General features: G+C 33.1%; 1 protein-coding gene across 1 annotated transcript in view; it reads left to right on the forward strand.

Annotated features, from left to right (window-relative positions):
• Positions 1 to 9,105: 9,105 nt before the first annotated feature.
• Positions 9,106 to 22,962, forward strand: part of LOC118734351 (nose resistant to fluoxetine protein 6) — a 32,979-nt gene continuing 19,122 nt past the window's right edge. The window contains exons 1-6 of the mRNA XM_036464078.1: positions 9,106 to 9,476; positions 9,550 to 9,629; positions 9,693 to 9,877; positions 9,951 to 10,111; positions 13,149 to 13,317; positions 13,933 to 14,126. Coding sequence (XP_036319971.1) covers positions 9,121 to 9,476; positions 9,550 to 9,629; positions 9,693 to 9,877; positions 9,951 to 10,111; positions 13,149 to 13,317; positions 13,933 to 14,126 — 1,145 coding nt within the window. The 5' untranslated portion in view covers positions 9,106 to 9,120. The remainder of the gene's footprint in view (positions 9,477 to 9,549; positions 9,630 to 9,692; positions 9,878 to 9,950; positions 10,112 to 13,148; positions 13,318 to 13,932; positions 14,127 to 22,962) is intronic.

The raw sequence follows: 22,962 nt of genomic DNA on the forward strand, positions 1-22,962 counted from the left end.
CTTTCATTTTCGGCATATAGATTTCTTGAAGCAATAGAAATATTATCGTGTACAAATTTTATATGAATTCAACAAATGTTGAGCATTTTAAGGCACAAAATTATTTTTACCAAAATGCTCGAAAACCGCTCGAATGATTTTGTTTTTGTTTTCTTTAATCAAAAATTCAAGGTTTTTCCTTTCGTTTCGTATATGCGAAGTATTGGTTGATATCTTCTATTCAAATATATGGGCATAAATGATTTTCCATACTAAATTACTTCCTCATCATTTTGCAAACACGTGCATGCGCTGGAAGTGAGAGAAGGAGACAAAAAGTATGTATGTTTGTGTAGGTATTTCGGCTTTTGAGTAACAGATGGCGAAATATTTACATATAACCTAATCGCAGGGCATGTATGTAAATACATACATACGTACATACGCTGATTGCCGTTAATGTGGATTTGTTTTTCTTTTAGTAATCTATGTATGTATTAGGGATGTTAATTTTTTCGAATTTTGCGATCCCGGGATTTAGATGTTCATTATTTTACAACAATTTAACATGAAAAAATTGCATCAATATAGTTTGAGAAGGTCTCCTACCATATAATAAATAATAATCAAATGGGTTTGAAACCTCCTTTATTATTTAAGTTGAAAAATATTTCATTAGTAACAAAACAAAAGACAGTAATTAAATTTATAGGCATTTAACAATACTTTAGTGTGTACATATCTGATAAAGTAATTTAAGGTATGTCGAAAAAAGCTCGATGCAAAAAAACTTAAGTCAACATATGTATTGTGTGGCTGAAAGAAGTTCATAATACTAAAGGCAGAAATAAAAGAAACTCCTTATTTCAACCAGTTTAGTCTATATTTATTTTCTTTATTTAATATTTAAATTTTTGTATAAAAGTCTACCTCATTTTATATATAATTAACTGCATTTAAATGCGCATTTCAAAATTTGTACAAAAATTATAAACGCAAAAAAATTTGCCAAAATTTCAAACTTTTTACTCAGAATTTTTAGAAAAATGTTAGGTGCGCAGTTTTATAGCCCATTAAATTAATGTAGGGTAAAATGAAGTTTCATGCAATTACAAAATTCCGTTGATTTTTGGGAATTTTTTAAACGATGCTGGGCATTTTCTTCCATATAAACAAATTGCCGAACATACTTTGTATGGAAAAAATGCGTGAACCTCCAGCGAAAAAATTATAAAAAATCAACGTTACTATTAGGTACTTGAAACTTGCACTTTATCCTCCTGTAATTTAATGGGCTATACTTATAAAATTGCGTTCCTAAATTTTTTTATAAAAATTCTGAGAAAAAATGTAGAAACAAAAAAATTTCAAAACACTGGAACTTTATAATTTCAAAGATATCATGAATTCTAAAAAATTATTTAAAAAATTCAGTGCAATGGGAACCAAATGAAAGAGAAAATTCTGTAGGATTTAAAAAAATTAAAATTTTTCGGGTTCACATGTACGAACAGGTATTGAAATGCCCTTTTAATCAATTTTATTTTTTTAAGCTAATAAAGTTGGAAGGACTATATTCGAGGACGTTGTCGAGTTTATATCAGTCCTTAACATATAATTTTTTCAAAAAAATTATTGCAAAATTTCGAGGATATTCAAGGATACAATTTTTAAGGACATTTTCAATACCTTATGCACCGAAAAATTTTATCTGTTCTTTCTCTACAGAATTTTCTCTTTAATTTCATACCCATACTGTTTTCCTAAGTACACTGCAATAAATTTTTTAAACCATTTTCTGAATTACTCATATCATTCAATTTTCAAAGTCCTTTTAAAAAATCCTTACGTCAGAGAGAAAAGCTAAAAACGCAATTTCACTGCATATATTATTATATTAACATCCCTAGTATGTATGTAAAACTTTTTCGTCATATCAGATCTGTACCGTTCGATCGGTTTTACAAAGTGAGGTTTTAAATTAAAGGGCTTGGCCTGTGAATGTGTAAAAACAGATGCCACCTGATAAAATAGTAAAATTCAAATTATTTTTAATTTAATCAATTATTACACTATGAGTATCGATCGAAATGCTTTTAAAAAGGCTTTATTTCTTGTCACAATACAAGTGTCAGACGAAAAAGGTTTAAAGAGGTTTTGGTAAAAAAAAATTGGACAAGATTGCCATCAGTTTGAAAACTCGAATTAAATTAAATGTCAAATGAAATGGGGTTAAAAATGCTTTACTTCTGAACTGTATTTAGGAGCGTTGTCACGAATTTAAAAATCAAATTTAACTTAATTCATTAGGAACATGAAGTATGCAGAAATCACAATATCAGACGCAAGATATTTGTTTATTTCTTAACTATATTTTGAAGGGTTACCAGCTGTTTGAGAAGTCTTAGCTAATTTATACACAAATTCGAAGACGAGGATTACGAAAAGACGAGCACGAACACGAACAAGAATACTGATACGGGGACCTAGGCTACTGTGAAAGGAAATAAAAATGAGTCGATGTAGTGATACACGTCATGGCATATATCTATTTATAAGCTGATACATATGACTGAAGTTAATGCACTGAGAAAAAAACGCGTTGTTAAAATGGAAATTTTTTATTTGATTACCGTTTAAAAATGTTCGTATTGAAATCAAGGGAAAAGTGTTCAAAGATTAATATTTCCACTATACATACACTAATTTTAATGGAAATGTTTATTCAATTCAAAAACGCCCGTATTAAAATGAATAAGGAGCCTGAAGGAAAGATTCGTTCAATTGCTCGAAAAATATAGTCGTAGGTATAGTAGTTTTGTACCTAGACCAAAGATAGTCCAAAAATTTAAAGCAATGTAATGTAAAACAGGTGAATTGTACTAAAAGTGGTCCGAATGTAATGCATAAGGTATGAGTTTTGTTCTAAAATTAGTTACAATGTCACGCAGTAGCGGGCAATGCGTATGATTTACGATTTACTGATATGTAGGCACTTAGTCAACGAATTTTCATGTGCGGCGTTGGCATGTAGAGAGAGTATCCGCTTAGAAAAACTGAGAAACGGTTCGAATCGCAGCTGGCGCAAGTTTTATTTTTGTTTTTTTTTTTCAACATGTTTTTTTGTAACATAACGGTTGTTTGTAACAGCCAAACCGAATCGAGATAGATATAGACAAATATATACATAAATGATCAGAATGAAAAGATAACTCGATTAGGCCGTGTCTGTCTTGCCGTGCGTCCGTCTGTCCGTTTACACGATAACTCAAGCAAAAATTGAGATATCTCAACGAAATTTGGTATATAGAATACAGTGTTGCCAAGTTTTAAATATGAAAAAGCACTAAAACCCAGAAAAGTCGCGTTTTTTCTCGAAGAAAGCACCAAATTTCTATTGCAGTATTTAATAGAATATATATGCATGAAAAATTGTATTGTTGGGATGCCGGTCTAAATTAATAAATATCAATGTTTTTTGCTCGACGGTCGAATTTATTCTGTTTTCTATAAATTCAAATATTTTCGTTTAAGCGATGTTACGATTCTAGTTCTTTTTTTCTAACTTGCTGCGTTGCCGTTTCGCTTAGATGTAAGCAAAATTTATTAATTTTTCATAATTGTTTAAATATTACAATTTTCTTCGTTTGGCTTAATTTTTTCTATGATTCCAATCAAACGAAAGCAATAACCAGAAATGAAGTTTCATTAACTATGTGGTAGTTTAAATCTACACAGCAGTTCCTTATGATTTTGTGAACTAAAGGAACATAAAAAACTTTTCTTTCGACCGCTTAACACCTGAAACATAACGAAACTTGATTTTCCTTTTTAAAATTTCTTATTTGAGCGTATTCACTGGCGCATAGTGGCAAAAATATTTGTATGTCAAAAAAGCTGTCTACTCTTCAAATCGCACCCGATTTTGATTATTCTCTTTTTTCGGAAGGTTCGTTAGATATTAATTTTATTGTTAGGAGATGCTGCTGCTTTTTTGAATAGTCGTAAAAAAATATAACAAATTCGGCCCAAACTTAAGGTCTAAAAGGCGATCCCTGGTCCCAGCAATGGCGAATTAACGGATGTAATTCTGGCATGATTGTTGATAAACATATGCTCTCCCGCTTATGATTGTCATTGTGACATGTTTTTATTTAGATTTTTGTAAAGTTGCTTAAAAAACTTACGATTGCTATACATTTTGCCCCTCCTTTTGATAAGATTTACAGATTTGGTGTCTTCAAACTAAAAACAAAAGCACCAAAAAACGCACCAAGCTCTAAACTCTAAAATTTTCGCGTTTTGAATAAAGAAAAGCACTAAATTTAGTGCGAAAAACACCAAGTTGGCAACCGTGATAGAATGCCCTTTGCCCAAGGTATGTTGCTATTGAAAATGGGCGAAATCGGACCGTAACCGTAATAGGAAAATGGCGATATTTTAGTAACTACTGAAACTCTTTCACTGAAAATTGATATTTACAATGATTTTTAGGCGTAAATAGGAATATTATAAATTTTTGGAAAATGGGCGTAGCCATGCCAATTTATGATTACAGGTGTATATCTCAGTAACCGCTCGACCAATTTCTCCCAAACTTGGCAGGGTTGTTGGCCTTAGTACCACATACCAAACAGCTGAAAATTTTTAAAATCGGACGTCCCATGTAACGGTTATTTGAGAAATACGAAATTTTGGATAACCCAGTAAATACTATAGCTGATTTATTCTAAATTGATGTTTGCAATAACTCTTTAGCAAAAAATACGTCTATGATAAAATTTTGGAAAATGGACGTGGCACCGCCCTCTATGATCACATATGTCAATTTCTACCAAACTCGGAATGATTATTGTACTTGCCACTTAAAAGCAAAACATTGAAAATTATTGAAATCGGACTAAAATTACGGCCATTTTTCATATAACGGTAAATTTCCGAAATGCTTGAAACTTCGATACTTCCATATTTCGAAATTTAAGGACGCTTATTTACTCAAAATTGATACAAACAACAATCCCTTGAAAAGAAGTAACATTATTATAGAATTTTGGAAAGTGGACGTGATACTGCCCACATATAACTATATAAGTTTATCGAAGATGTTTGAAATAGGGATAAAACCACCCCTGCTTACCACGTAGCGGTAGTTTTCGGAAAGGTGAAAAAAAAACTATGTTTAATGACTGCGCCGGGTATCTAATGCTCGGTTCCACCCGAACTTAGGCTTTTTACTTGTTTTCATTAAGTTTCGTTAAAAGGTTTCCAAGATACAGCACTTTAAAGAAAGGTATGTTTGACCTCTGAGTGTATTTCTGCCATGAAAAACAGCTTCTCATAAAAATGCAATCGCCGTTCGGAGTCGGCGTAAAAATGTAGGTCCCTCCGCTTTGTGTGACAACATCAAGGCGCACGCCATAAGTCGGAGGAAAAGCTCGACCAAACACTAATATATGTGTAAGCGCCAATCTATTATTATATTACTTATTATGTCTGACGTTTTCTTAAAATTTAAGCCCCGTGTAAATAGGCAACCCTACGTCATATCGGCAAAATATGCTGCACGTAAATTCATGTCACCTTGACCTTCAATCTCTTCAACTTTTTTTTTTTTGAGCTTTATATACGATTGTTTATTAGGAAAAATTGAAAAAGCAACAAAGTCTAAGCGGTAGAAGTTATAGCAGCTATGTATGTATTTCGGAGATCACCCCATCTCCTCATCAGACTTCTTTTTCTAGGCTTCAGCAGGGATCGAACCTGCGTAATCGATGTGCAAAGTCAGAAGCGTTAACCACTGAGCTATGTACACCCCGTAAACTCTTGTTGCTAATTCATTTTCCTTATTCAACCAACTACTATCAAGTGCAGCTGCTTTGTCGCTATTTAAACTTGACAGCGTGGTTGTTGTTGTCAATCCTATACATCCATTTGCTTATTTCCTTTATTGTATAGTTTCAGGCAGGCTCTTCCTAAACTATGTATTTGTCAATGTTAACTTTCAACCAAATCCTTAGAGGTCGTGCATAGTGATAGAACTTTTTAGAAAAGTATCGATACTAGTACTCATATAGAATACCCTAAAAAAGTATCGATGCCAGTACTCATGTTTGCAAAAAAGTATCGATAATACTCGTACTTCCAAGTATTCTCAGAGCAAACGCAAAAGTAAACAAAAATCAGATTGCTTTGGTTTTTCAACCTCTTCCTATTTGTAAATTGAATAGTTACTGCTCTTAATAGTTTTTATCTGATCCAAAGGCAGTTTTGGAATAAACTTCCGATAAATTAGTTTTACATGCGTAAATCAAATGTTTATAGCAAAAAGCTTATTTCCAAGTTTTTAAAGGCAAATATTTTATATGTAATTGTTTGACGCGTACATGTATTTATAAATAACTTTACTTTGAAAATGAAATGCAAATGTAGAGAACGAGAAGCAAATGTGGTGAAGCCCATTGTCTATTGGAAAGATAAGCTCTCTTTCATAAAAATTGTCTTCAAGAATGGGCTGGATTTCACAGCGAAGGTAGAATACATGGGGTGCCTTATGCTGGAGAGTAGCCAAGTTGTCGAGTCGGAAGATCATCCTCTTCCACCATTCATTATCAAAGGGGAGGCAAGATATTCGTTTTTCAATTATTTAAACATTTTTACCCGAAGCCAATGTTGCAATGACCGCTACAGATTGTGTAAAAATTTCATAACTGTGGCAATTACCTGTAGCTCACTAAAACAAAACATGTATTAATTATTAGTATGGGAGTATACTAGGAATGTTAATCCCGGGATCCCGGTATTTTTTAAGTCCCGAAAATCACGGGATTATTTGCCTAGAATCCCGAGATTTTCGGGATTTGTAATTTATATTGGTGGCAATAATAGAAACGCTTTATGTTGACCAGTTTTGCCTATATTTCTTTTGTTTATTTAATATTTAACATTTTTTTTATAAATGTGTAGCTCAATATACATATAATACCTTGCGGCAGGCAATTTTGCACAAAAAAAATCATTATATTCGCCAAACCAAGGCCAAATATAGTAAAATTGCGTTCTTAATTTTTCTCTCTGCCGTCAGGATTTTTAGTAAAATTGCGTTCTTAATTTTTCTCTCTGGCGTCAGGATTTTTTAAAAGAACTTTGAAATTTGAAAGATATGAGTAATTCAAAAAATTATTTAATAATTTCAGTGCAATATACTTAAAAAAACAGTATGGGTATCAAATGAAAGAGAAGATTATGTAAAGTTAGAACACAATATATTTTTTGGTCCGTAAGGGACGGGTGGGTATTGATTTTATAACTTTATCCTTGAATATTCTTGAAATTTTTCAATTCTTATTTTTGAAAAAATTTTATGTTAAGGACTAACTTTATTAGCTTAAAAATATAAAATAGATTAAAGGGGCATTTTCAATTCCTATTCGGCCTTATGAACGCAAAGAAATTATTTCATTTGGTACCCATATTTTTGTTTTACATTGCACTGAATTTTTTTAAATAAATTTTGAAATTAACCATTCTTTGAAATTATAACGTAACCGACATTTTTTTTCAAAATATTCGTTTTTATGCAGAAATGCATCTAGATGCTCTAGGAATATTTCTGCATCAAAAAGAAAATTTTGAAAAAAATGTCGCTTACGTTATTTTGGCGGTGAGGGCTCAATAAAGTCTTTTTAAAAAAATCATGACGTCAGAGAAATGCCCATTTATATGCAGTTAATTATGTGTAATGTGAGGTAGACTTTTATAAAAAAAAATTGAATTTTAGATAAACAAAAGGAATATAGACAAAACTGGTATAATTAAGGCGCTTCTTTGATTTCTGCCACTAGTGTTATGAAGTTCTTTCAACCAGAAAATAAATTTTTTTACTTAATTTTTTTTTTGCATCGAGATACAAACACACTAAGGTATTATTAAATGTATATAAATTTAATTACTGTCTTTCGTTTTGTTACTTATGAAATAATTTTCACTTTAAATAAAAAAGTACGTTCCAAACCCATTTACTTATTATTTATATTAGGAGAGCTACTCAAACCATATTGATGCAATTTTTTCATGTTGAGTCGTTGGAAAATAATAAATATCTAAATCCCGGGACTGATCCCGGGTTGAACCAACGACATCCCGAAAATCCCGGGATCGTAAAAATCTAAAAAATTAACATCCCTAGAGTATACATATCGTCGCCCGTATGCCATAAACATGAATGTGTAAAAATAAAACTTTTGGGAAATCAAGTTTGAAAGTTTTTTTGCGAGACTTAGCTCTACATTTATGCAATTAAAATTGTAAAATATTTACTTTCCGTGTACGCATGGTATTCTGGGTTTTGGTATAACAAAGAAAATCCAAAGATTAACCAAGTCAACCCAATAACTCCAAACAGATAAATTTGCACGTTCATGCTTCTGGCATGGGGGTACCGATATGTGAATTAAAAACTTTAAAGGCGGGTTTCTCGGGGTTTCGGTTTTTTGAGTTATGACAGTATTGAAGTAAATGAGCTCTATGTTCGTTTTCATAACATTCCTATTGGATATTGAAGTTAATATTCGAACGTTCGCCACAATATTTATTAGGTAATTTAAAAAAAAAAATTACTTAAAAAAGTTCTTAACTCGTCGATACTTTTCGGCATTCGCGATATTTACTCAGTACTTGTGAAAAAGTATCGAGTTCACGATACTACTCAGTACTCATGAAAAGTATTGATATTCTGTACTCGGTACTCGTATCGTTCTATCACTAGTCGTGCACAGAGGTAGCCGCGGTGACATGAAATGCCTCTATACGTACCCAAATCGCTAATTAGTTTTTTTTAAGGGGAAAACCACACAGGCCTGTGTTATTTTTTATTATGTACTTGGATGTGAAATAACACATTTTCTAAAAATTTTTTAAAAATTTCATCACTGCTATAAAACTTGAAAAGGAGGAAATTTTTGCTCAAAAGTAGGACAGAGAAGGACAAAATTTTTGATGAGGGCGAATCACGTTTGACTTAATGACTAATGACTTATTACTCAGATAAAACGTAAATCTTATTAAGCGGCTAAATATAATTTTCTTTAAGCCTAAACCACGGAAATAACTGGTAAAAAGGATCAACGTCACTTAGTAAACACCATGTTAGAATTGGAAATACATTTGTTAACAGCTGACTACGATCTCGTGTTGCCTCCCTGCCGTAGTTTAGTACTATTGCGTTCTGTATTCTATAGTATTTATATTTATATTATTCCTAAATTCATTACCAAATCACCTCTTTCGCAGCCGGGTCATCGCGTGCCCCGCTACTCGCTGATCAATTGGGGAATTTGTGTGCCCAATGCTTGCACCTATCAAGATGTGGAATATACTGTGCAGGACTATTTGAATAATATGACCAGCTCCACGGGCATTTCGTTTCAAGTGCGCGTTGAGCCGAAATTGTGTCAGGTGCGCGACAATAAGACGTGGGATCGTAACACAACATGGGCCGTGTAAGTAGAAGCGCAATGCGACACTAGCTCTTTCTTAAGACTCTTCTCATTTCAAGTACTTTCTTTATTTCAGCCGCTTTTTTCTCATTATTCTTTCCGTGTCCGTGCTATCCACTATCTATGAACGCTGTACTAAACCTGGCCAAAAACCAAGTAACACGATTTGTTTTTTTTTTCCTTTAATAATCGATATTTTAACAAATGATCTTTTAACAGATGAATGGTGTACTGCCTTTTCGCTGGATAAAAATCTTCGTTGGCTCTTCAGCACAAACTACTCTCCCAACGATATTGAAGCGGTGCATGGCATACGATTTTTGAATGCAGTTATGTTGCTCTTCTCTCATAAATCAATGGCTATGTTTTTCAATCCTTACAATAATAGAACTGAAATGTCTGAGGTGTGTACATATATATATAGCTCACCTTATAAATATTTAAACATTGTTTTGTAATCACATGTTGTTGTTACAGAGTTTGGGTCGCCCTTGGACAGTTATTGGACGCGCCGCATCGCTTTATACCGACCCATTTCTACTTTTTAGTGGCATGCTTACTGCTTACTCACTTTTCGGTCGCCTGTTCAAAGGCCAGCCGATACGTCTGCGAAATGAATATATTAGCCGATTAATGCGGTGAGTTTAGTTTGTCATTTTCTTTCTTTTGCTTCAGCGATCACACCCGCTTTAGGGCATAGAACGTTCTACTACATATTGGCAAATATCATGAATTTTTTAGTGTTTTTTCGTTTTATTATGCTCAACTAACTTTTTCCTGTTCGACAGATTCACTTTTAAGCAGGGACCGTAATCGCTATGATTTTTATAATAAAACTCATAAATTAATCGTTATTTTGTGATTTTTATTTTTTAATCATTTTTTATCGTTATTTTATGATTTTTTTTTGATCATCTTTAATCGTTATTTTGTGATTTTTATTTTTTTGATCATCTTTAATCGTTATTTTATGATTTTTATTTTTTCGATCATTTTTAATCGTTATTATGTGATTTTTATTTTTTTGGTCATCTTTAATCGTTATTTTATGATTTATGTTTTTTATTTTTTCGATCATCTTTAATCGTTATATTATGATTTTTATTTTTTCGATCAAAAATAACAGTTATTCTTAGTTTTATTCGGTTTTTAGTAACATCCAAAATACTTAAGTTAATAGCACGTTGATACATAGTTACTACAATACTTAGCACTTAATTTATAGTAAATAAAATTTTGCCCATCACTGGTATCAATAATGCAATCACCCTCAATGAATCAAAGAATTTTTGTTTTCATTTTCCTGCTGATCTTTTTTTGTGTTCTTGAGGTTATCTTAGGTCAACGCTTGTTGCTTTAATTGTCAACACTATGTACAAGCTTTTTTGGTTTTCTAGGATCAGACAAGATTAACCCTGAAAATATATTCGAAAAAATAAATATCATAAAATAACGATGAAAAATGATCGAAAAAATAAAAATCAAAGAATAACGATTATTTTTGATCGAAAAAAAATCGTAAAATAACGATTGGAAATGATCTAAAAAATAAAAATCAAAGAATAACGATTGAAAATTATCTAAATATAAAAATCAAAGAATAATGATTGAAAATGATTTAAAAAATAAAAATCAAAGAATAACGATTATTTTTTATCGAAAAAATAAAAATCATAAAATAACGATTAAAAATAACATAATAAATAATAATGATCGAAAAATAACGATTATACAATGATTTTTAAATGAAAATCCTTCATGATAACGATTATTTTCGGTCCCTACTTTTAAGAGCATTTGCAATGTAAATATTGAATAGTGTAAAGAACAAAATTAAAGAACAATCGAAAGCAAATGTGTGTTAATGAGGCAAATAAAATCGCTAAACTATAGAAACTACTAAAATTCATAAGAAACTAGTAACTGAAGTAAAAGTAAACCTAAGCTCTTTTATTTGCGAATTTTTCGTGGATAGCCCGTCTACATAGTCGATTTTAAACCGAAAACTAACATTTTTTATAAACAGGTTATATTTTGTTATGCCTGTTTGGCTGAAATCAGTAACAGGGTCTTCATATATGTCAAATACTGATCCTAACTGTTTGCAAGACTTTTTACAGTAGGTCTGCAGTTGTACTCAAAATGCACTGTTTTGATGCTTGAAAAAGAAATCCCTTAAGTACCTATCCCAACTACTATAGTACTTAATAACACATATGTATATCAGTTCATAATTTGGAAAATGGTTTTGATAGTTATGACCTGACTTAATTGGGGCATTCTTCATTCAATGGGGACGTCATTTATGGGGGTAACTCTAATTTTCAAGATAACGGTATACGAAGTTTCTCTTAGGCTGTGTATAGCATACAAAACCTTCTAACTGAGAGGAATTTTTAAGCTCGAAAACGTTGAATATCACCAAGAATATTTGTATACTTATACTTCCGTACACGGCCAAAAATTTGGGTTTAATTTTTAAACCGAGCTGGGACTGCTGCCTTTTTTAATCTTCCGTAGTCTACTTCTTAAACCAGTCAATAGTTTTAAGCAATTTTTAATATATTCTGGTTTAAATTTTAGTCCAAGCAGCCGAGAAAATGATGTTTTGCTATGAGTGGTTTAAAATTAAAACCAAAAAGGTCATGGTTTCAAGTATAGGCCCTATTTGTTTAAAAATCAAACTGAAATGTTTTAGTTCTAGTTTCTAGGTTTCATATATAGAAAATTTTGTTTAAAATCTAAACCGAAATAGAAAATGTTTGCCTCAATATTCCTTATTTTATATGATCTATAAGACTTAGGCATAAGGGTGTCTCTCACAGAGAGAGCAAATCTTATGAACTGTCGGCATCAACGCAGCGAAATGTGGTGTTGATTCAAACTCAACATATGAAAGCAAATTTACATGCATGGCTGTAGCTGAGTGTGCAAAGATGCTTGATACAATTGGTTGCTACTAAGGCTGTCCGGGTTCAATCCCCATCAGACGGACCATGTAAAAGCTTTCGTGAATTGTAACGTGAAGCAAACGAAGTAGAAAATGTTTGGGCTTAAAATTTAAACCGAACTGTTTAAATTCTAAACCCAACACATCGACTGCTGAGTGGCCTATCTCGGCAGCCAGTTCGAAAACGCCCTATTTCATAAAACTTTTCAAGAACGCCTTATTTCAGAATTTTATTTAAAAAGGCCCTATCTCAAAATTTGGTTGAAGAACGTCCTATGTCACTTCAAAATGTATTGAAAATGTACTGAGAAGTCTTTTGAAATAGGGCGTTTTCGAACTGGCTGCCGAGATAGGTCGATCTTCCACTCAGCCGTCGATATTTGCTCTCTCTTTTTTTTAAACTTGGAAGGTTTGTATTTGATACTAAATTTAGTTTGTACATATATGTAGTCCAATAGTTTAAAATTAAAACCGAAATTTTTACCCGTGTACTTATAACACCTTCATAACCTTCTAAGGAATGGCAACAAAAACTTTCCTCAATTACATTGACTATGGAACTATTCGCTAGGGAATTAATCAGGGACTCCTAAATTTATGCACATAAAAGAATTAGGGCCGAATTCACAGTGCGAAGTTAACTCAGAATCGGCAGTGAATCAGTACAAAAAAATGCTCTGCAATTATGTATAAATATTTTCTAAAAATATTATTTTCCCATGCAGTATCGTACCTCCACTAGCCGCTCTCATACTCTTCTGTACTTTTGTGCTACCCTTGTGGGGATCGGGGCCACAATGGAACTTAGTGGTTGGGCATCATGCAGATATTTGTAAACGCAACTGGTGGCGCAATTTACTTTTCATACACAACTACTTCGGATTCAATGAAATGGTAAGTTTACAAACTTAAATACATATGTACAATGATCTTCCGCTCACGGCAAGGATAATATGATACGAAACACTCTCATTTTTCTTCCGAGAATCTAACGTAATCTCGTTTTTGACTTGGCAGCACTGCCTAATAAATCTGGAATGAACAGCAGATAACGCAAAAGAGCGAGCTGCCACTATTTAGATACGCACAATATGCATCGATTTAATTTCAATGGATTTCCTCCAACCACATAACAAAACTCTTGCTTAAAGATAGTGGTTTTAAGAGAAAATATTTTAAACGGCAATTTTCAACACTAAATAATAAAGAAGATAATAAAATTCAAAAAGGTTTGCTTGTTTTTCAAATAGAAAAAATCACCAAAATCTCCCCATATATATTTCGCTGGACTTTCTTTCACGATAAAAAGAGTTTCGTATCATTTTATCCTTGCCTGCGGTTAGGTCTCCCATGCACATAGAGTGATTATAGTTGAGCTTAGAGGTTAAGTAATCCAGAGCGCTGATATGCGATGATAGAACAAATAAAGTTTTCGAACAATTTAATTAATACGTGGTAACCAGACTTTAATAAAATTCCACTGAATATCATACGTATTCTCTTTGACAGTGTCTTACACATACACATCATCTAGGCATTGACACTGAACTCTTCGCAGTGGCGCCAATAATGATACTAGGTCTATGGAAATGGCCACGAAAAGGACTATTCACCCTTCTGCTACTTGGAGTTATTGGTACCGCCGCCCGCTACTACACAACCATCATAAACCAATTGTCAAACTACATCTATTTCGGAACAAAGTGAGTCTCTACGGATTTTGTTCAGAAACTATGCACGCGTTTTATTACAACGCTTTTATCAACTTACAATGTTGTGTGTCCAGACCACCATTTATACTATAAATATAGCATAGTCTAGATATCAACCTCGTCGTAGGTATAATATCAAAGACATACAATTAGAAAAGCTCTAGAGGTAGATTTCGCCCCGCCCGAAGAAGTTAAATATTGCGCCTAAAAATATGCACTACATATGCTACAGCGGAAATGGACGACACGCCATTTCTCTAAATGAAATTAATTTCTGCTGTATGTATGTATGTACATAGGTATGTATATACCAAACGTGAGCACACAATATTTTGCTTGCATAGGTTCTCTTTTCCCTGCAAGATGAATTATTTTAATATCTATTGCAAAATTTTATATAGACAAGACTAAAAAGTAGAAAATAAATAAAATAAATTGAACTTTTTAATATACCACGCTTTTATAAATGGACTAAAAATTAGAAAATAATATTTCTCAGTCCCATAGAATTTGTTTTGATAACTTTTGATTTTGAAATTTTAGCAAAAGTCATTATAAACAATTTATGAGATTGAAAATCAAAAGCGTGGGGCGCATGTAATAGACCTGAATTGATATGAAGAGTAATACATGTATTTATGTGGGTAAATGAATAACGGCCGCTTAAAATCGATCTCAAATTTGTACTTGTAGAAATTTTAGGTCTATTTTATGTAGTTTCACTATTGTCAATTAAATCGAATGCTTTGTATTGCATGCGCTCCACGTTTTTCGTTCTCAATCTCATAAATTCCTGAAATTTGTAAGTTCTTACTTCTAAAAATGTGCCATTTAGTGTATAAATAGAATTTTTAAAGTTTGGGCCCAATCGGAACATGCCTTCTAGTGCCGTAAGTGCCCTGAAATTTAAAAAAATGAAAACTTTTCGAGAAAATAGGGCATTCTTCTGCTTTAACTTATGACTGATTCTACCTAAAGCTATAAATTTACCATCAGATTAAAGATAATTTTGTTGACTTTCAAGTCAATACATTTTCTTCAATACATACAAAAATGTACGTTTTCGAAGATATTTAATATTTAATGGGTAAAATTGGCTCTAGTATGGCACTTTATAGCAAGACTCCCCAGATTATTTCAAAATATCCAAACCTCAAATGTAAGCAATAGACATATTGAATAGATTTCATTAATAAAAATAGAACAACAAATTACAGTATATTCCGTTTAGCTGCCTATTCGCTTTGGTGCATTTTCCGCTTACGTGCACAATTTTCCCAAAATACTGCTTCATAAAATGGATTTCGGTCGAAATTTTCCGCTTTGGAACCCATTTCCGTTTAACAGTCCTGTTTTTGAGTAAGTTTTCTTATATCACTCTTTTTGCGAACCGATGAAAGCCCAGAAGAATATAATGATGTCCCTGAAGCGACTAGTGTTAAAGAGGCCTTATTCGCATTAAATACCTACATAAAAAAAAAAATTTATGAAAAACAGTATATGGGGTGTTCCATACTAAAACGGACGGGGTTCACACTTCATGTGTTTGATTTGTTTCAAATTTTTAAACATAACATAAACATAAATAATAAATTTGAGCTTGATTAATACATTTTTAAAAACTTTTCAGCACAAAAACCAAAAACAAATTGTTTTAATAGTTTTCCAAATATCTCGAGACCGGGGCGAGGAAAAAATTTGGAAAAAAATAACACATACACACATCAAAATTGCCTATGAAACTAAATATTATTAAAATTTTTTCTTCTTGAAAATTTTTTCACATAATCATTTCTGTGTTCGTATGGAAAAGTAGCTTATGTCGAAAGGCTGGCTTTAGTATAAATCGGCATTCGCAGCATACGATTGCGAACGACTCACTGGCGCTAAGCCGTTGAACAACTTTTGACGAATAAACGTGCAAGAAATAGTTCCGATACTAGCAAGTCAATATTCTTATTAAGTCTCATAAAAAAAATCCTTGTCGTTTAAAGAATAAAGGGAATGCCGCATTATACTAAAGCCAGCCTCTCGACATAAGCTACTTTTCCATACGAACACAGATTTTTTGATAAAAAGAAATAGTTATTGAAAATATGCCATTTAAAAAAAATTTATAAAAATCACAATGGTAGCTCTGAGGATTGGGCAATATTTAAGTATAGTATTATGGGGTGCACTCTACAATAATTTGAGGTCTGAATTTTTTTACACCGGGGTACATAACAAGTTTACAAATTTTAAATTAATTTTTTGAAATTTTTTCACTATGCAGTTCTGTAGACCATTAAATTTTAGTGTAATAAAGTGCAAGTTTTAAGCTACTGCAAAATTGCGCTGATTTTTTTAATTTTTTTGCTGACGGCTGTTTGCACTTTTTTCTTATGGAAGAAAATGCGCAAAACCGTTTTCAAAGAAAATTAAAAACAAAATTAACGCCGGTTTGGCAATCGCTTAAAACTTGCACTTTATTATACTAAAATTTAATGGGCTACAAAACTGCATACTCAAAAAAACATTCCAAAAACTTCGGTGTAAAAAAAATGCATAACTCAAATTATTGTAGAGTGCACCCCATAATACTATACTTAAATATTGCCCAATACTCAGAGCTGCCACTGTGATTTTTTCAATTTTGTTTGAGATGGCATATTTTCAAAAACTAATTTTTTTATCAAAAAATAAGTATGTGAAAAATTGTTCAAGAAAAAAAAGGTTTTTAATATTTATTTTCATATAGAATTTTGATGTGTGTATGTGTAATTTTTTTCAAATTTTTTCCTCGCTACTCCACTATTAAATCGATTTTTTTTTGGTTTTTTTGGTGTTAAGTTTTTAAAAATGTATTAACCAAGCTCAAATTTCATATTTGTTTATTATTTATGTTTATTCGTCAACCCTAAAAATTTGAAACAAATCAAACACATGAAGTGTGAACCGTTTTGGTATGGAACGCCCCATATATTGAAACAAATTTTAAATCTAAAATAAAACAAACAGTTTTTAATTTTTCCGTTTTGCTGCACATTTCGCTTAACTGCACCAAACAAACAGTGAAAGTTAATGCAGCTAAATGGAATATAGTGTATTAATAAAAATTTTTTAGTATATTTTTTAAGTTTTTTACATGAAAGGTACATTATTTAACAAAAAATACGACAAATGACACAATTCATTTCTGAACAAAGACTTATCGAAAGGAAATTTCACATTGTAAAAACATATATATATTTTACTAATATCTACTAATATTTTCAATATCCCCCATTAGACAAGGGTAAACAACGAGTACTCTTGGAAATGTCAGGGTAAATCCCCCGACAATCCGTTACCACCTGAAGGAGGACTGGTTTTTCTCCTCATCGTTTGTCCGTGTTTCGAATTGGCTTAAGCTCCCTTTCAGCCGTGTCGTTAACTACCCTCAGTTTTGACTTTAAAATATTCGAAAAGGGACAGGCTTTGATCCGAAACAAACTTTTTAAAAGAGACATCCTGAAACAGTTTCACTCAGGCGCCGTAACAGTTGCAACCATGATACAATAATTTTTATAAGGTACTTTCACTTCAAAAACACGCAATATGGCCAGTACTACGATATAAAACTTGGGGATTTTCGCTTGTTATTTTAGATATTTTTAATAGAACATGTAAAGATTTATATATTTCGTAACTGATCACTTCATTTTTAATATACATATACGTAATTAAAACATACATTCTTGCCACTGCTAATCACATGAATAAAAATCATAAAAACGAAAATATGACGGCAATATTTTCTTTTTGGTTGTTTGTGTTTCCGACAGGGTAGGAGTATGATGTATTGTGGAACGATTTTCCGTCATCCCTTGTCAAATTTGGTTTGGAGACAACGAAAAATGACACTGAACATGGCACAACGCCAAAACCGGTTTGTCTCCAAACCAAATTTAACAAGGGATGACGGAAAATCGTTCCACAATACATCACGGCAATATTTCTTGTTTAAAATGTTTTAGATCCTTCGCACACCGGATTTAATCGGCCCCACGATTAATTTGGTGTAGTGTGCGCACCTCCATACATCTTCATGTACATATTTAAGCGAGCCCTACTATTTAAATATGCGGCCGATAAAGTCTGTGGTACGCGGTGGCTCTTATACATGCTGTATCCTTACATCTATTGCGTGTGTTGCAATATCCACGGAAGCAGCAGTTAATTTTTTCATAATTTTTTATGAAGCAAATTATTAAAAAAATATTAGAAAATTGTATACTTATGTATTTATATGTTTGACTTTCCTTTGTTTTATTTTTCCAACGTTAAAAGCTAGACTTTTTTTTTTTAAGTGGGTACAACCAAAAATACGAAACACGTTTTCTGTCAGATAGCTAACATGGCGGATAAGAAGAAGTTAAACTACCTTCTAAAAATTATTGTATCTTGGTTACAACTTTTATTATAAAAGTCGCTATTTAACAATTATTTTTTTTACTTTTATTGGATTATTCCTTAAATAACAGTTACGTCTGATTTTTGATTTGTAACTAAATAATCTAAAAATAAATGTTACTTTAAATTTTTGTATTATATGTTACAGTTACTGAAGACTTTTATTTATAAAAGTCATAAATGAAAATCATTCAGTGGCTTACTTACAAAAGTCATCAAAAAAAAAATCCAAGCTTACCAAGATTTAACAAACAATAAACTGAAAACAAAAAAATACGAAATATTTAAATCGTAATATGTATGTACTCCATAAACCTTACCAGAAAGGTGCCTGTACCATTAAATGTTAAGTATCTTCGAAACCGTACATTTTTAAAGAAAATGTATTATAATTTACTTTAAATACAATAAAATTACCTTTTATCTGATGGGGGACTTATAGCTTTATATACAATTAGTCGTAAGACAAAACAGAAAAATATCGTACTTTCCTTAAAATGGTAATTTTTGCAAACTTCGGGGCACTTTCGGCACGTGAAGGCATGTTCCGATTGGGCACAAACTTTAACAATAGTATTTTTTTACTAAATAGCACATTTCTAGAAGTGAGCACCTATAAAAATCGACCGAATAAGCTATACCATGTAGTTCATAAAATAATACTATAAGCCCTTTTTAGTGTTTGTTTTTATCTTTCTAAAATGCTTTAAACCTTATTAAGTTTTGAGGGTTTCAAAAAGACCCCACTAGACGAGCCGAGCTGGACTTGGTGCTTGCAGCTGCAATTTCATAATGGTAGATTTGTTACAAGAAGTTGCAAAATTTAATGAAAAGCTAATTAATTTATTGTCGAAAGCTTTTTCTAAGAAATGTAGTATTTCCTACGGTCGCGAACGCAGGTAGGTGTTTGGCGGTTCACTGCCCATCTTTGGTTTGAATTTTAAGGTGTTCGAAGCTTTCGAAAGGGTAAAACTAATTGGACTCAAATTGCTTCTGTCAACATTTTGCATGTTCGGTTTCATTTACATTTCACCGTTAACGCGGTGCCGCTGCGGCGGCCGAACTTGCACAAACTAAAGTTACAGCCGAAAATTCACCTGACCAGTATAAAGTGGCGAAAAAATTAAGACGCTCCGACGCTGAAGACCTTAGTGCACCTGATTTCAGGTTCCCAAGCACACACCAGTCGTTTCCCTTCTGTGCCAACTTACGTCAATTGGAAATGCCAAGTGAAGCCAAGTCCTTCTCCACTTGGTCCTTCCATCGCAGTGGGGCCTTCCTCTTCCTCTGCTACCGCCAGCGGGTTCAGAGTTGAATACTTTCAGAGCTGGAGCGTCGGAGTCCATTCGAACGATATGGCCAAGCCAGTGGAGCCGCTGTATTTTAATTCACTGCACTGTGTCCATGTCGTTGTAAAGCTCATATAGCTCATCGTTCCATCATTTGCGGTACTCCTCATAGCAAACTCCAAGAGCCGCTTCATCACATGTTTTCATTGTCCATGTCTCCGCGCAACACACCAGCACAGGCATGTTGAGTGACTTATAAGAGTGTGGTTTTCGTACGTCCAGAGAGGACTTTACTCCTTAATTGCCTACTCGGTCCAAAGTAGCGCTTGTTGGCAAAAGTAATTCTGCGTTGAATTTCGTTGCTAATCTTATTAGCCGTGTTAATGTTGGTTCCCAAGTAAATAAAATTCTCTACTTTCTCGAAACTGTCAACAGTGACGTGGGTACCTAGGCGCGAATGCGCTGACTGTTTGTTTGATGACAGGAGATACTTCGTCTTGTTCTCGCTGACCAGCAGACCCAATCGCTTTGCTTCCTTAGCCAACTTAGAAAAGGCAGAGCAGACTTCGCGGTTCTTGGTACCGATGAAGTCAATGTCGTCGGCGTACACCAGCAATTGCACGCTCTTGTAAAAAAAAAAAAATCCTGAGCGGTTCAGTTCTGCAGCTCTTTTTATCTTCTCCAGTATAAGATTAAAGAAATCACATTCAGACAACGCGGCGTATAGGCAACTCCTTTTTGTGCTATCGAAAGCGGCTTTGAAGTCGACAAATAGGTGGTGAGCGTCGATCATTTTCTCTCGATTTCCACAGTTCCCAGTAAGTAATGATGAGATAGAGAAAAATCCTATTGGAATTTGCTACCATAATTGAACACTAACGAGTAGGCGTAGTTTGATTAAGGCTCAAAAATTATCGCTTCCCTTAGTCCCAAAATATTTTTACCACCATTGTTGCCAGTGATTTCATAACCCCGTGCGTCCCGAAAGTCAAGTTTTACATTCCTTGCGACTGAATTACATATTCGCGTTCCGCTTTATGATGTGTAAAATTTCTGTCGCCGTAGACTAACTGCCTTCCCTAAATTGGAGTGCCAAGCGTTGCGTTTTCCAATGAAACAACTGCCAGCGCGCGCTATACCTAAATCAACGCGCCGTAATTTTTGTCGTTTTCTCATTTCCTCTCGCTTCTATTCTAGTTTCCTCTTTCACTTTTTTGTCCTCTCTTTTTCTTTCCGTCTTCTGCATCCAACTTCAACACGTAACGCCCCTTCTCGGCGCTAGCGCCGCGTTATTTTGGGATGCTTCATACAAATTGTTTGGGCATGCACTGGTTTAAAAGTCTAAGGAAATTTTTTACATTTTAAATTTAAATGCTACGCTAATACTTCAGCGTTTCAGTACCGATATTTAAATTAATATCTGTTACATGAACGCCCCATACCCTCTTCTCTTTTCCACTTGGCTTCAGTTCATCAAGATTAGTCAGTGAATTTGTTGGAACAATTTACCAGAAATGTGTAAACGAGTACCCAAACAAATGTTTACATTATTATGTTTCTTTACAGAAATTTTCTCAATCTACCTACCTACGGAGCATAGTCTCGACGCTCTTAATGCTTGCAATCAATCACTATACCTAAAGGTATACCGATTCCTGCAAATAGGCGTAACCATGATACAAACATGATAGCTTCACTCATGTTAAAAACATAACATTGTTGCTTTTCCACAATAAATTTTCATATAAAAAACGGCCTCGAGCTCAATATAAATTGTTGAATAAAACATTACAAGGTAAAATCATTGAGGTTTGCCAGCAATATAATTTTAAAATTCGAACTCAAGCTCACACTTCTTACTTTTAATCTCAAACAACAACAATTGTGAACAATTTCATTTTATTATTTTAAATTTTATATGATTTTAAAATGTTTGCAAACGTCAGAAAAAAATCATGGCCGACGAATTGATAGAATGATTTTACACATCCTACAGTTTCCTAAGTAAAAACACTATCAGCTGATTGCCAAAAAATGCCTACAGCTGAGATCATCTGTTTTTTGGCATTTGCTCTTATCTTTTACAATTTCTTTCATTTCTATTATAATTTCTTCCATTTCTATTACAATTTATTCAAAATACACTAACACATTGAACCAAAAACACCAATACACTAACCAAAAACACACCTAAAGCCTGCCAAATACACACCTACAGCCTGCCAGGAAAAACGGTAAGAAGAAGAGTTACTTTACTTATGAAACTGTACGATAATTTTACCTTCTAATGTTTTTATCATGGTTTCACTCAACGTAACATGATAGTTTCACTCAATGATTTTGGCCGCCATGTTAGCCATTTGACTTTTGCTGGCATTATGACATCTCTATCAAAATCAAACTACCAGCCATGATACAAAAAAGAAGGTAGTTTCAATAAACAACTTTTTGATTAAAAAGCAGAATTTTGACAATTGCCCAATTGTGAAAAATTCGAAGCGGCGTTGCCCAATTGTAAGTTTTTAGGTGTGGGAGATTTTATATCCTAAATTTGGGATTATAAATAAAATAGTTGTATTAATATTTACCTTTAAAAATAATTAATATCTTATTTTAAAAACGTTTAAATTTTACATTAAATTCGATAACAACTTGCCAAATCATTATTTTAATATTAATACAAATCCCTTTCGATGTAATGCGTTTTACCTATGGTCTTATTTCCACCTATGAGATCTCTGCCAAGCGTGCGTAATATTCTTCTATGATCCTGCAACTTCAGCATTGGTCCTTATACGGAAACTCGAGAGCACAGATGAGCGTTTTCAATTATAGGAGGGCCAAGAATCCTCGCTTCCCCACAGGATGAAAAGTTTTCGCGTACATTGGCTAAATGAGTCGTGTGATCTCATGAATATCGTTCAAATAAAGCCATTGATATAACTATCGTGTTCCTTCTTGGACAGATGTGGTCGAATCTTTCCTTGTCAATTCGCCACTGTTACAATTCGTGTTAATATTTATTAATTGGTTTCTTTAAGTCTTACTGCTGTAATAACGGCCGCCTCGAGCAACTTCGTCAATCGTAGGTAGATGCAAGATCA

This window comes from Rhagoletis pomonella, unplaced genomic scaffold (genome assembly GCF_013731165.1).
Source record: "Rhagoletis pomonella isolate Grant_MI unplaced genomic scaffold, Rhpom_1.0 Rhpom_scaffold_00002, whole genome shotgun sequence".
In the NCBI taxonomy this organism is placed as follows: Eukaryota; Metazoa; Arthropoda; class Insecta; order Diptera; family Tephritidae; genus Rhagoletis; species Rhagoletis pomonella.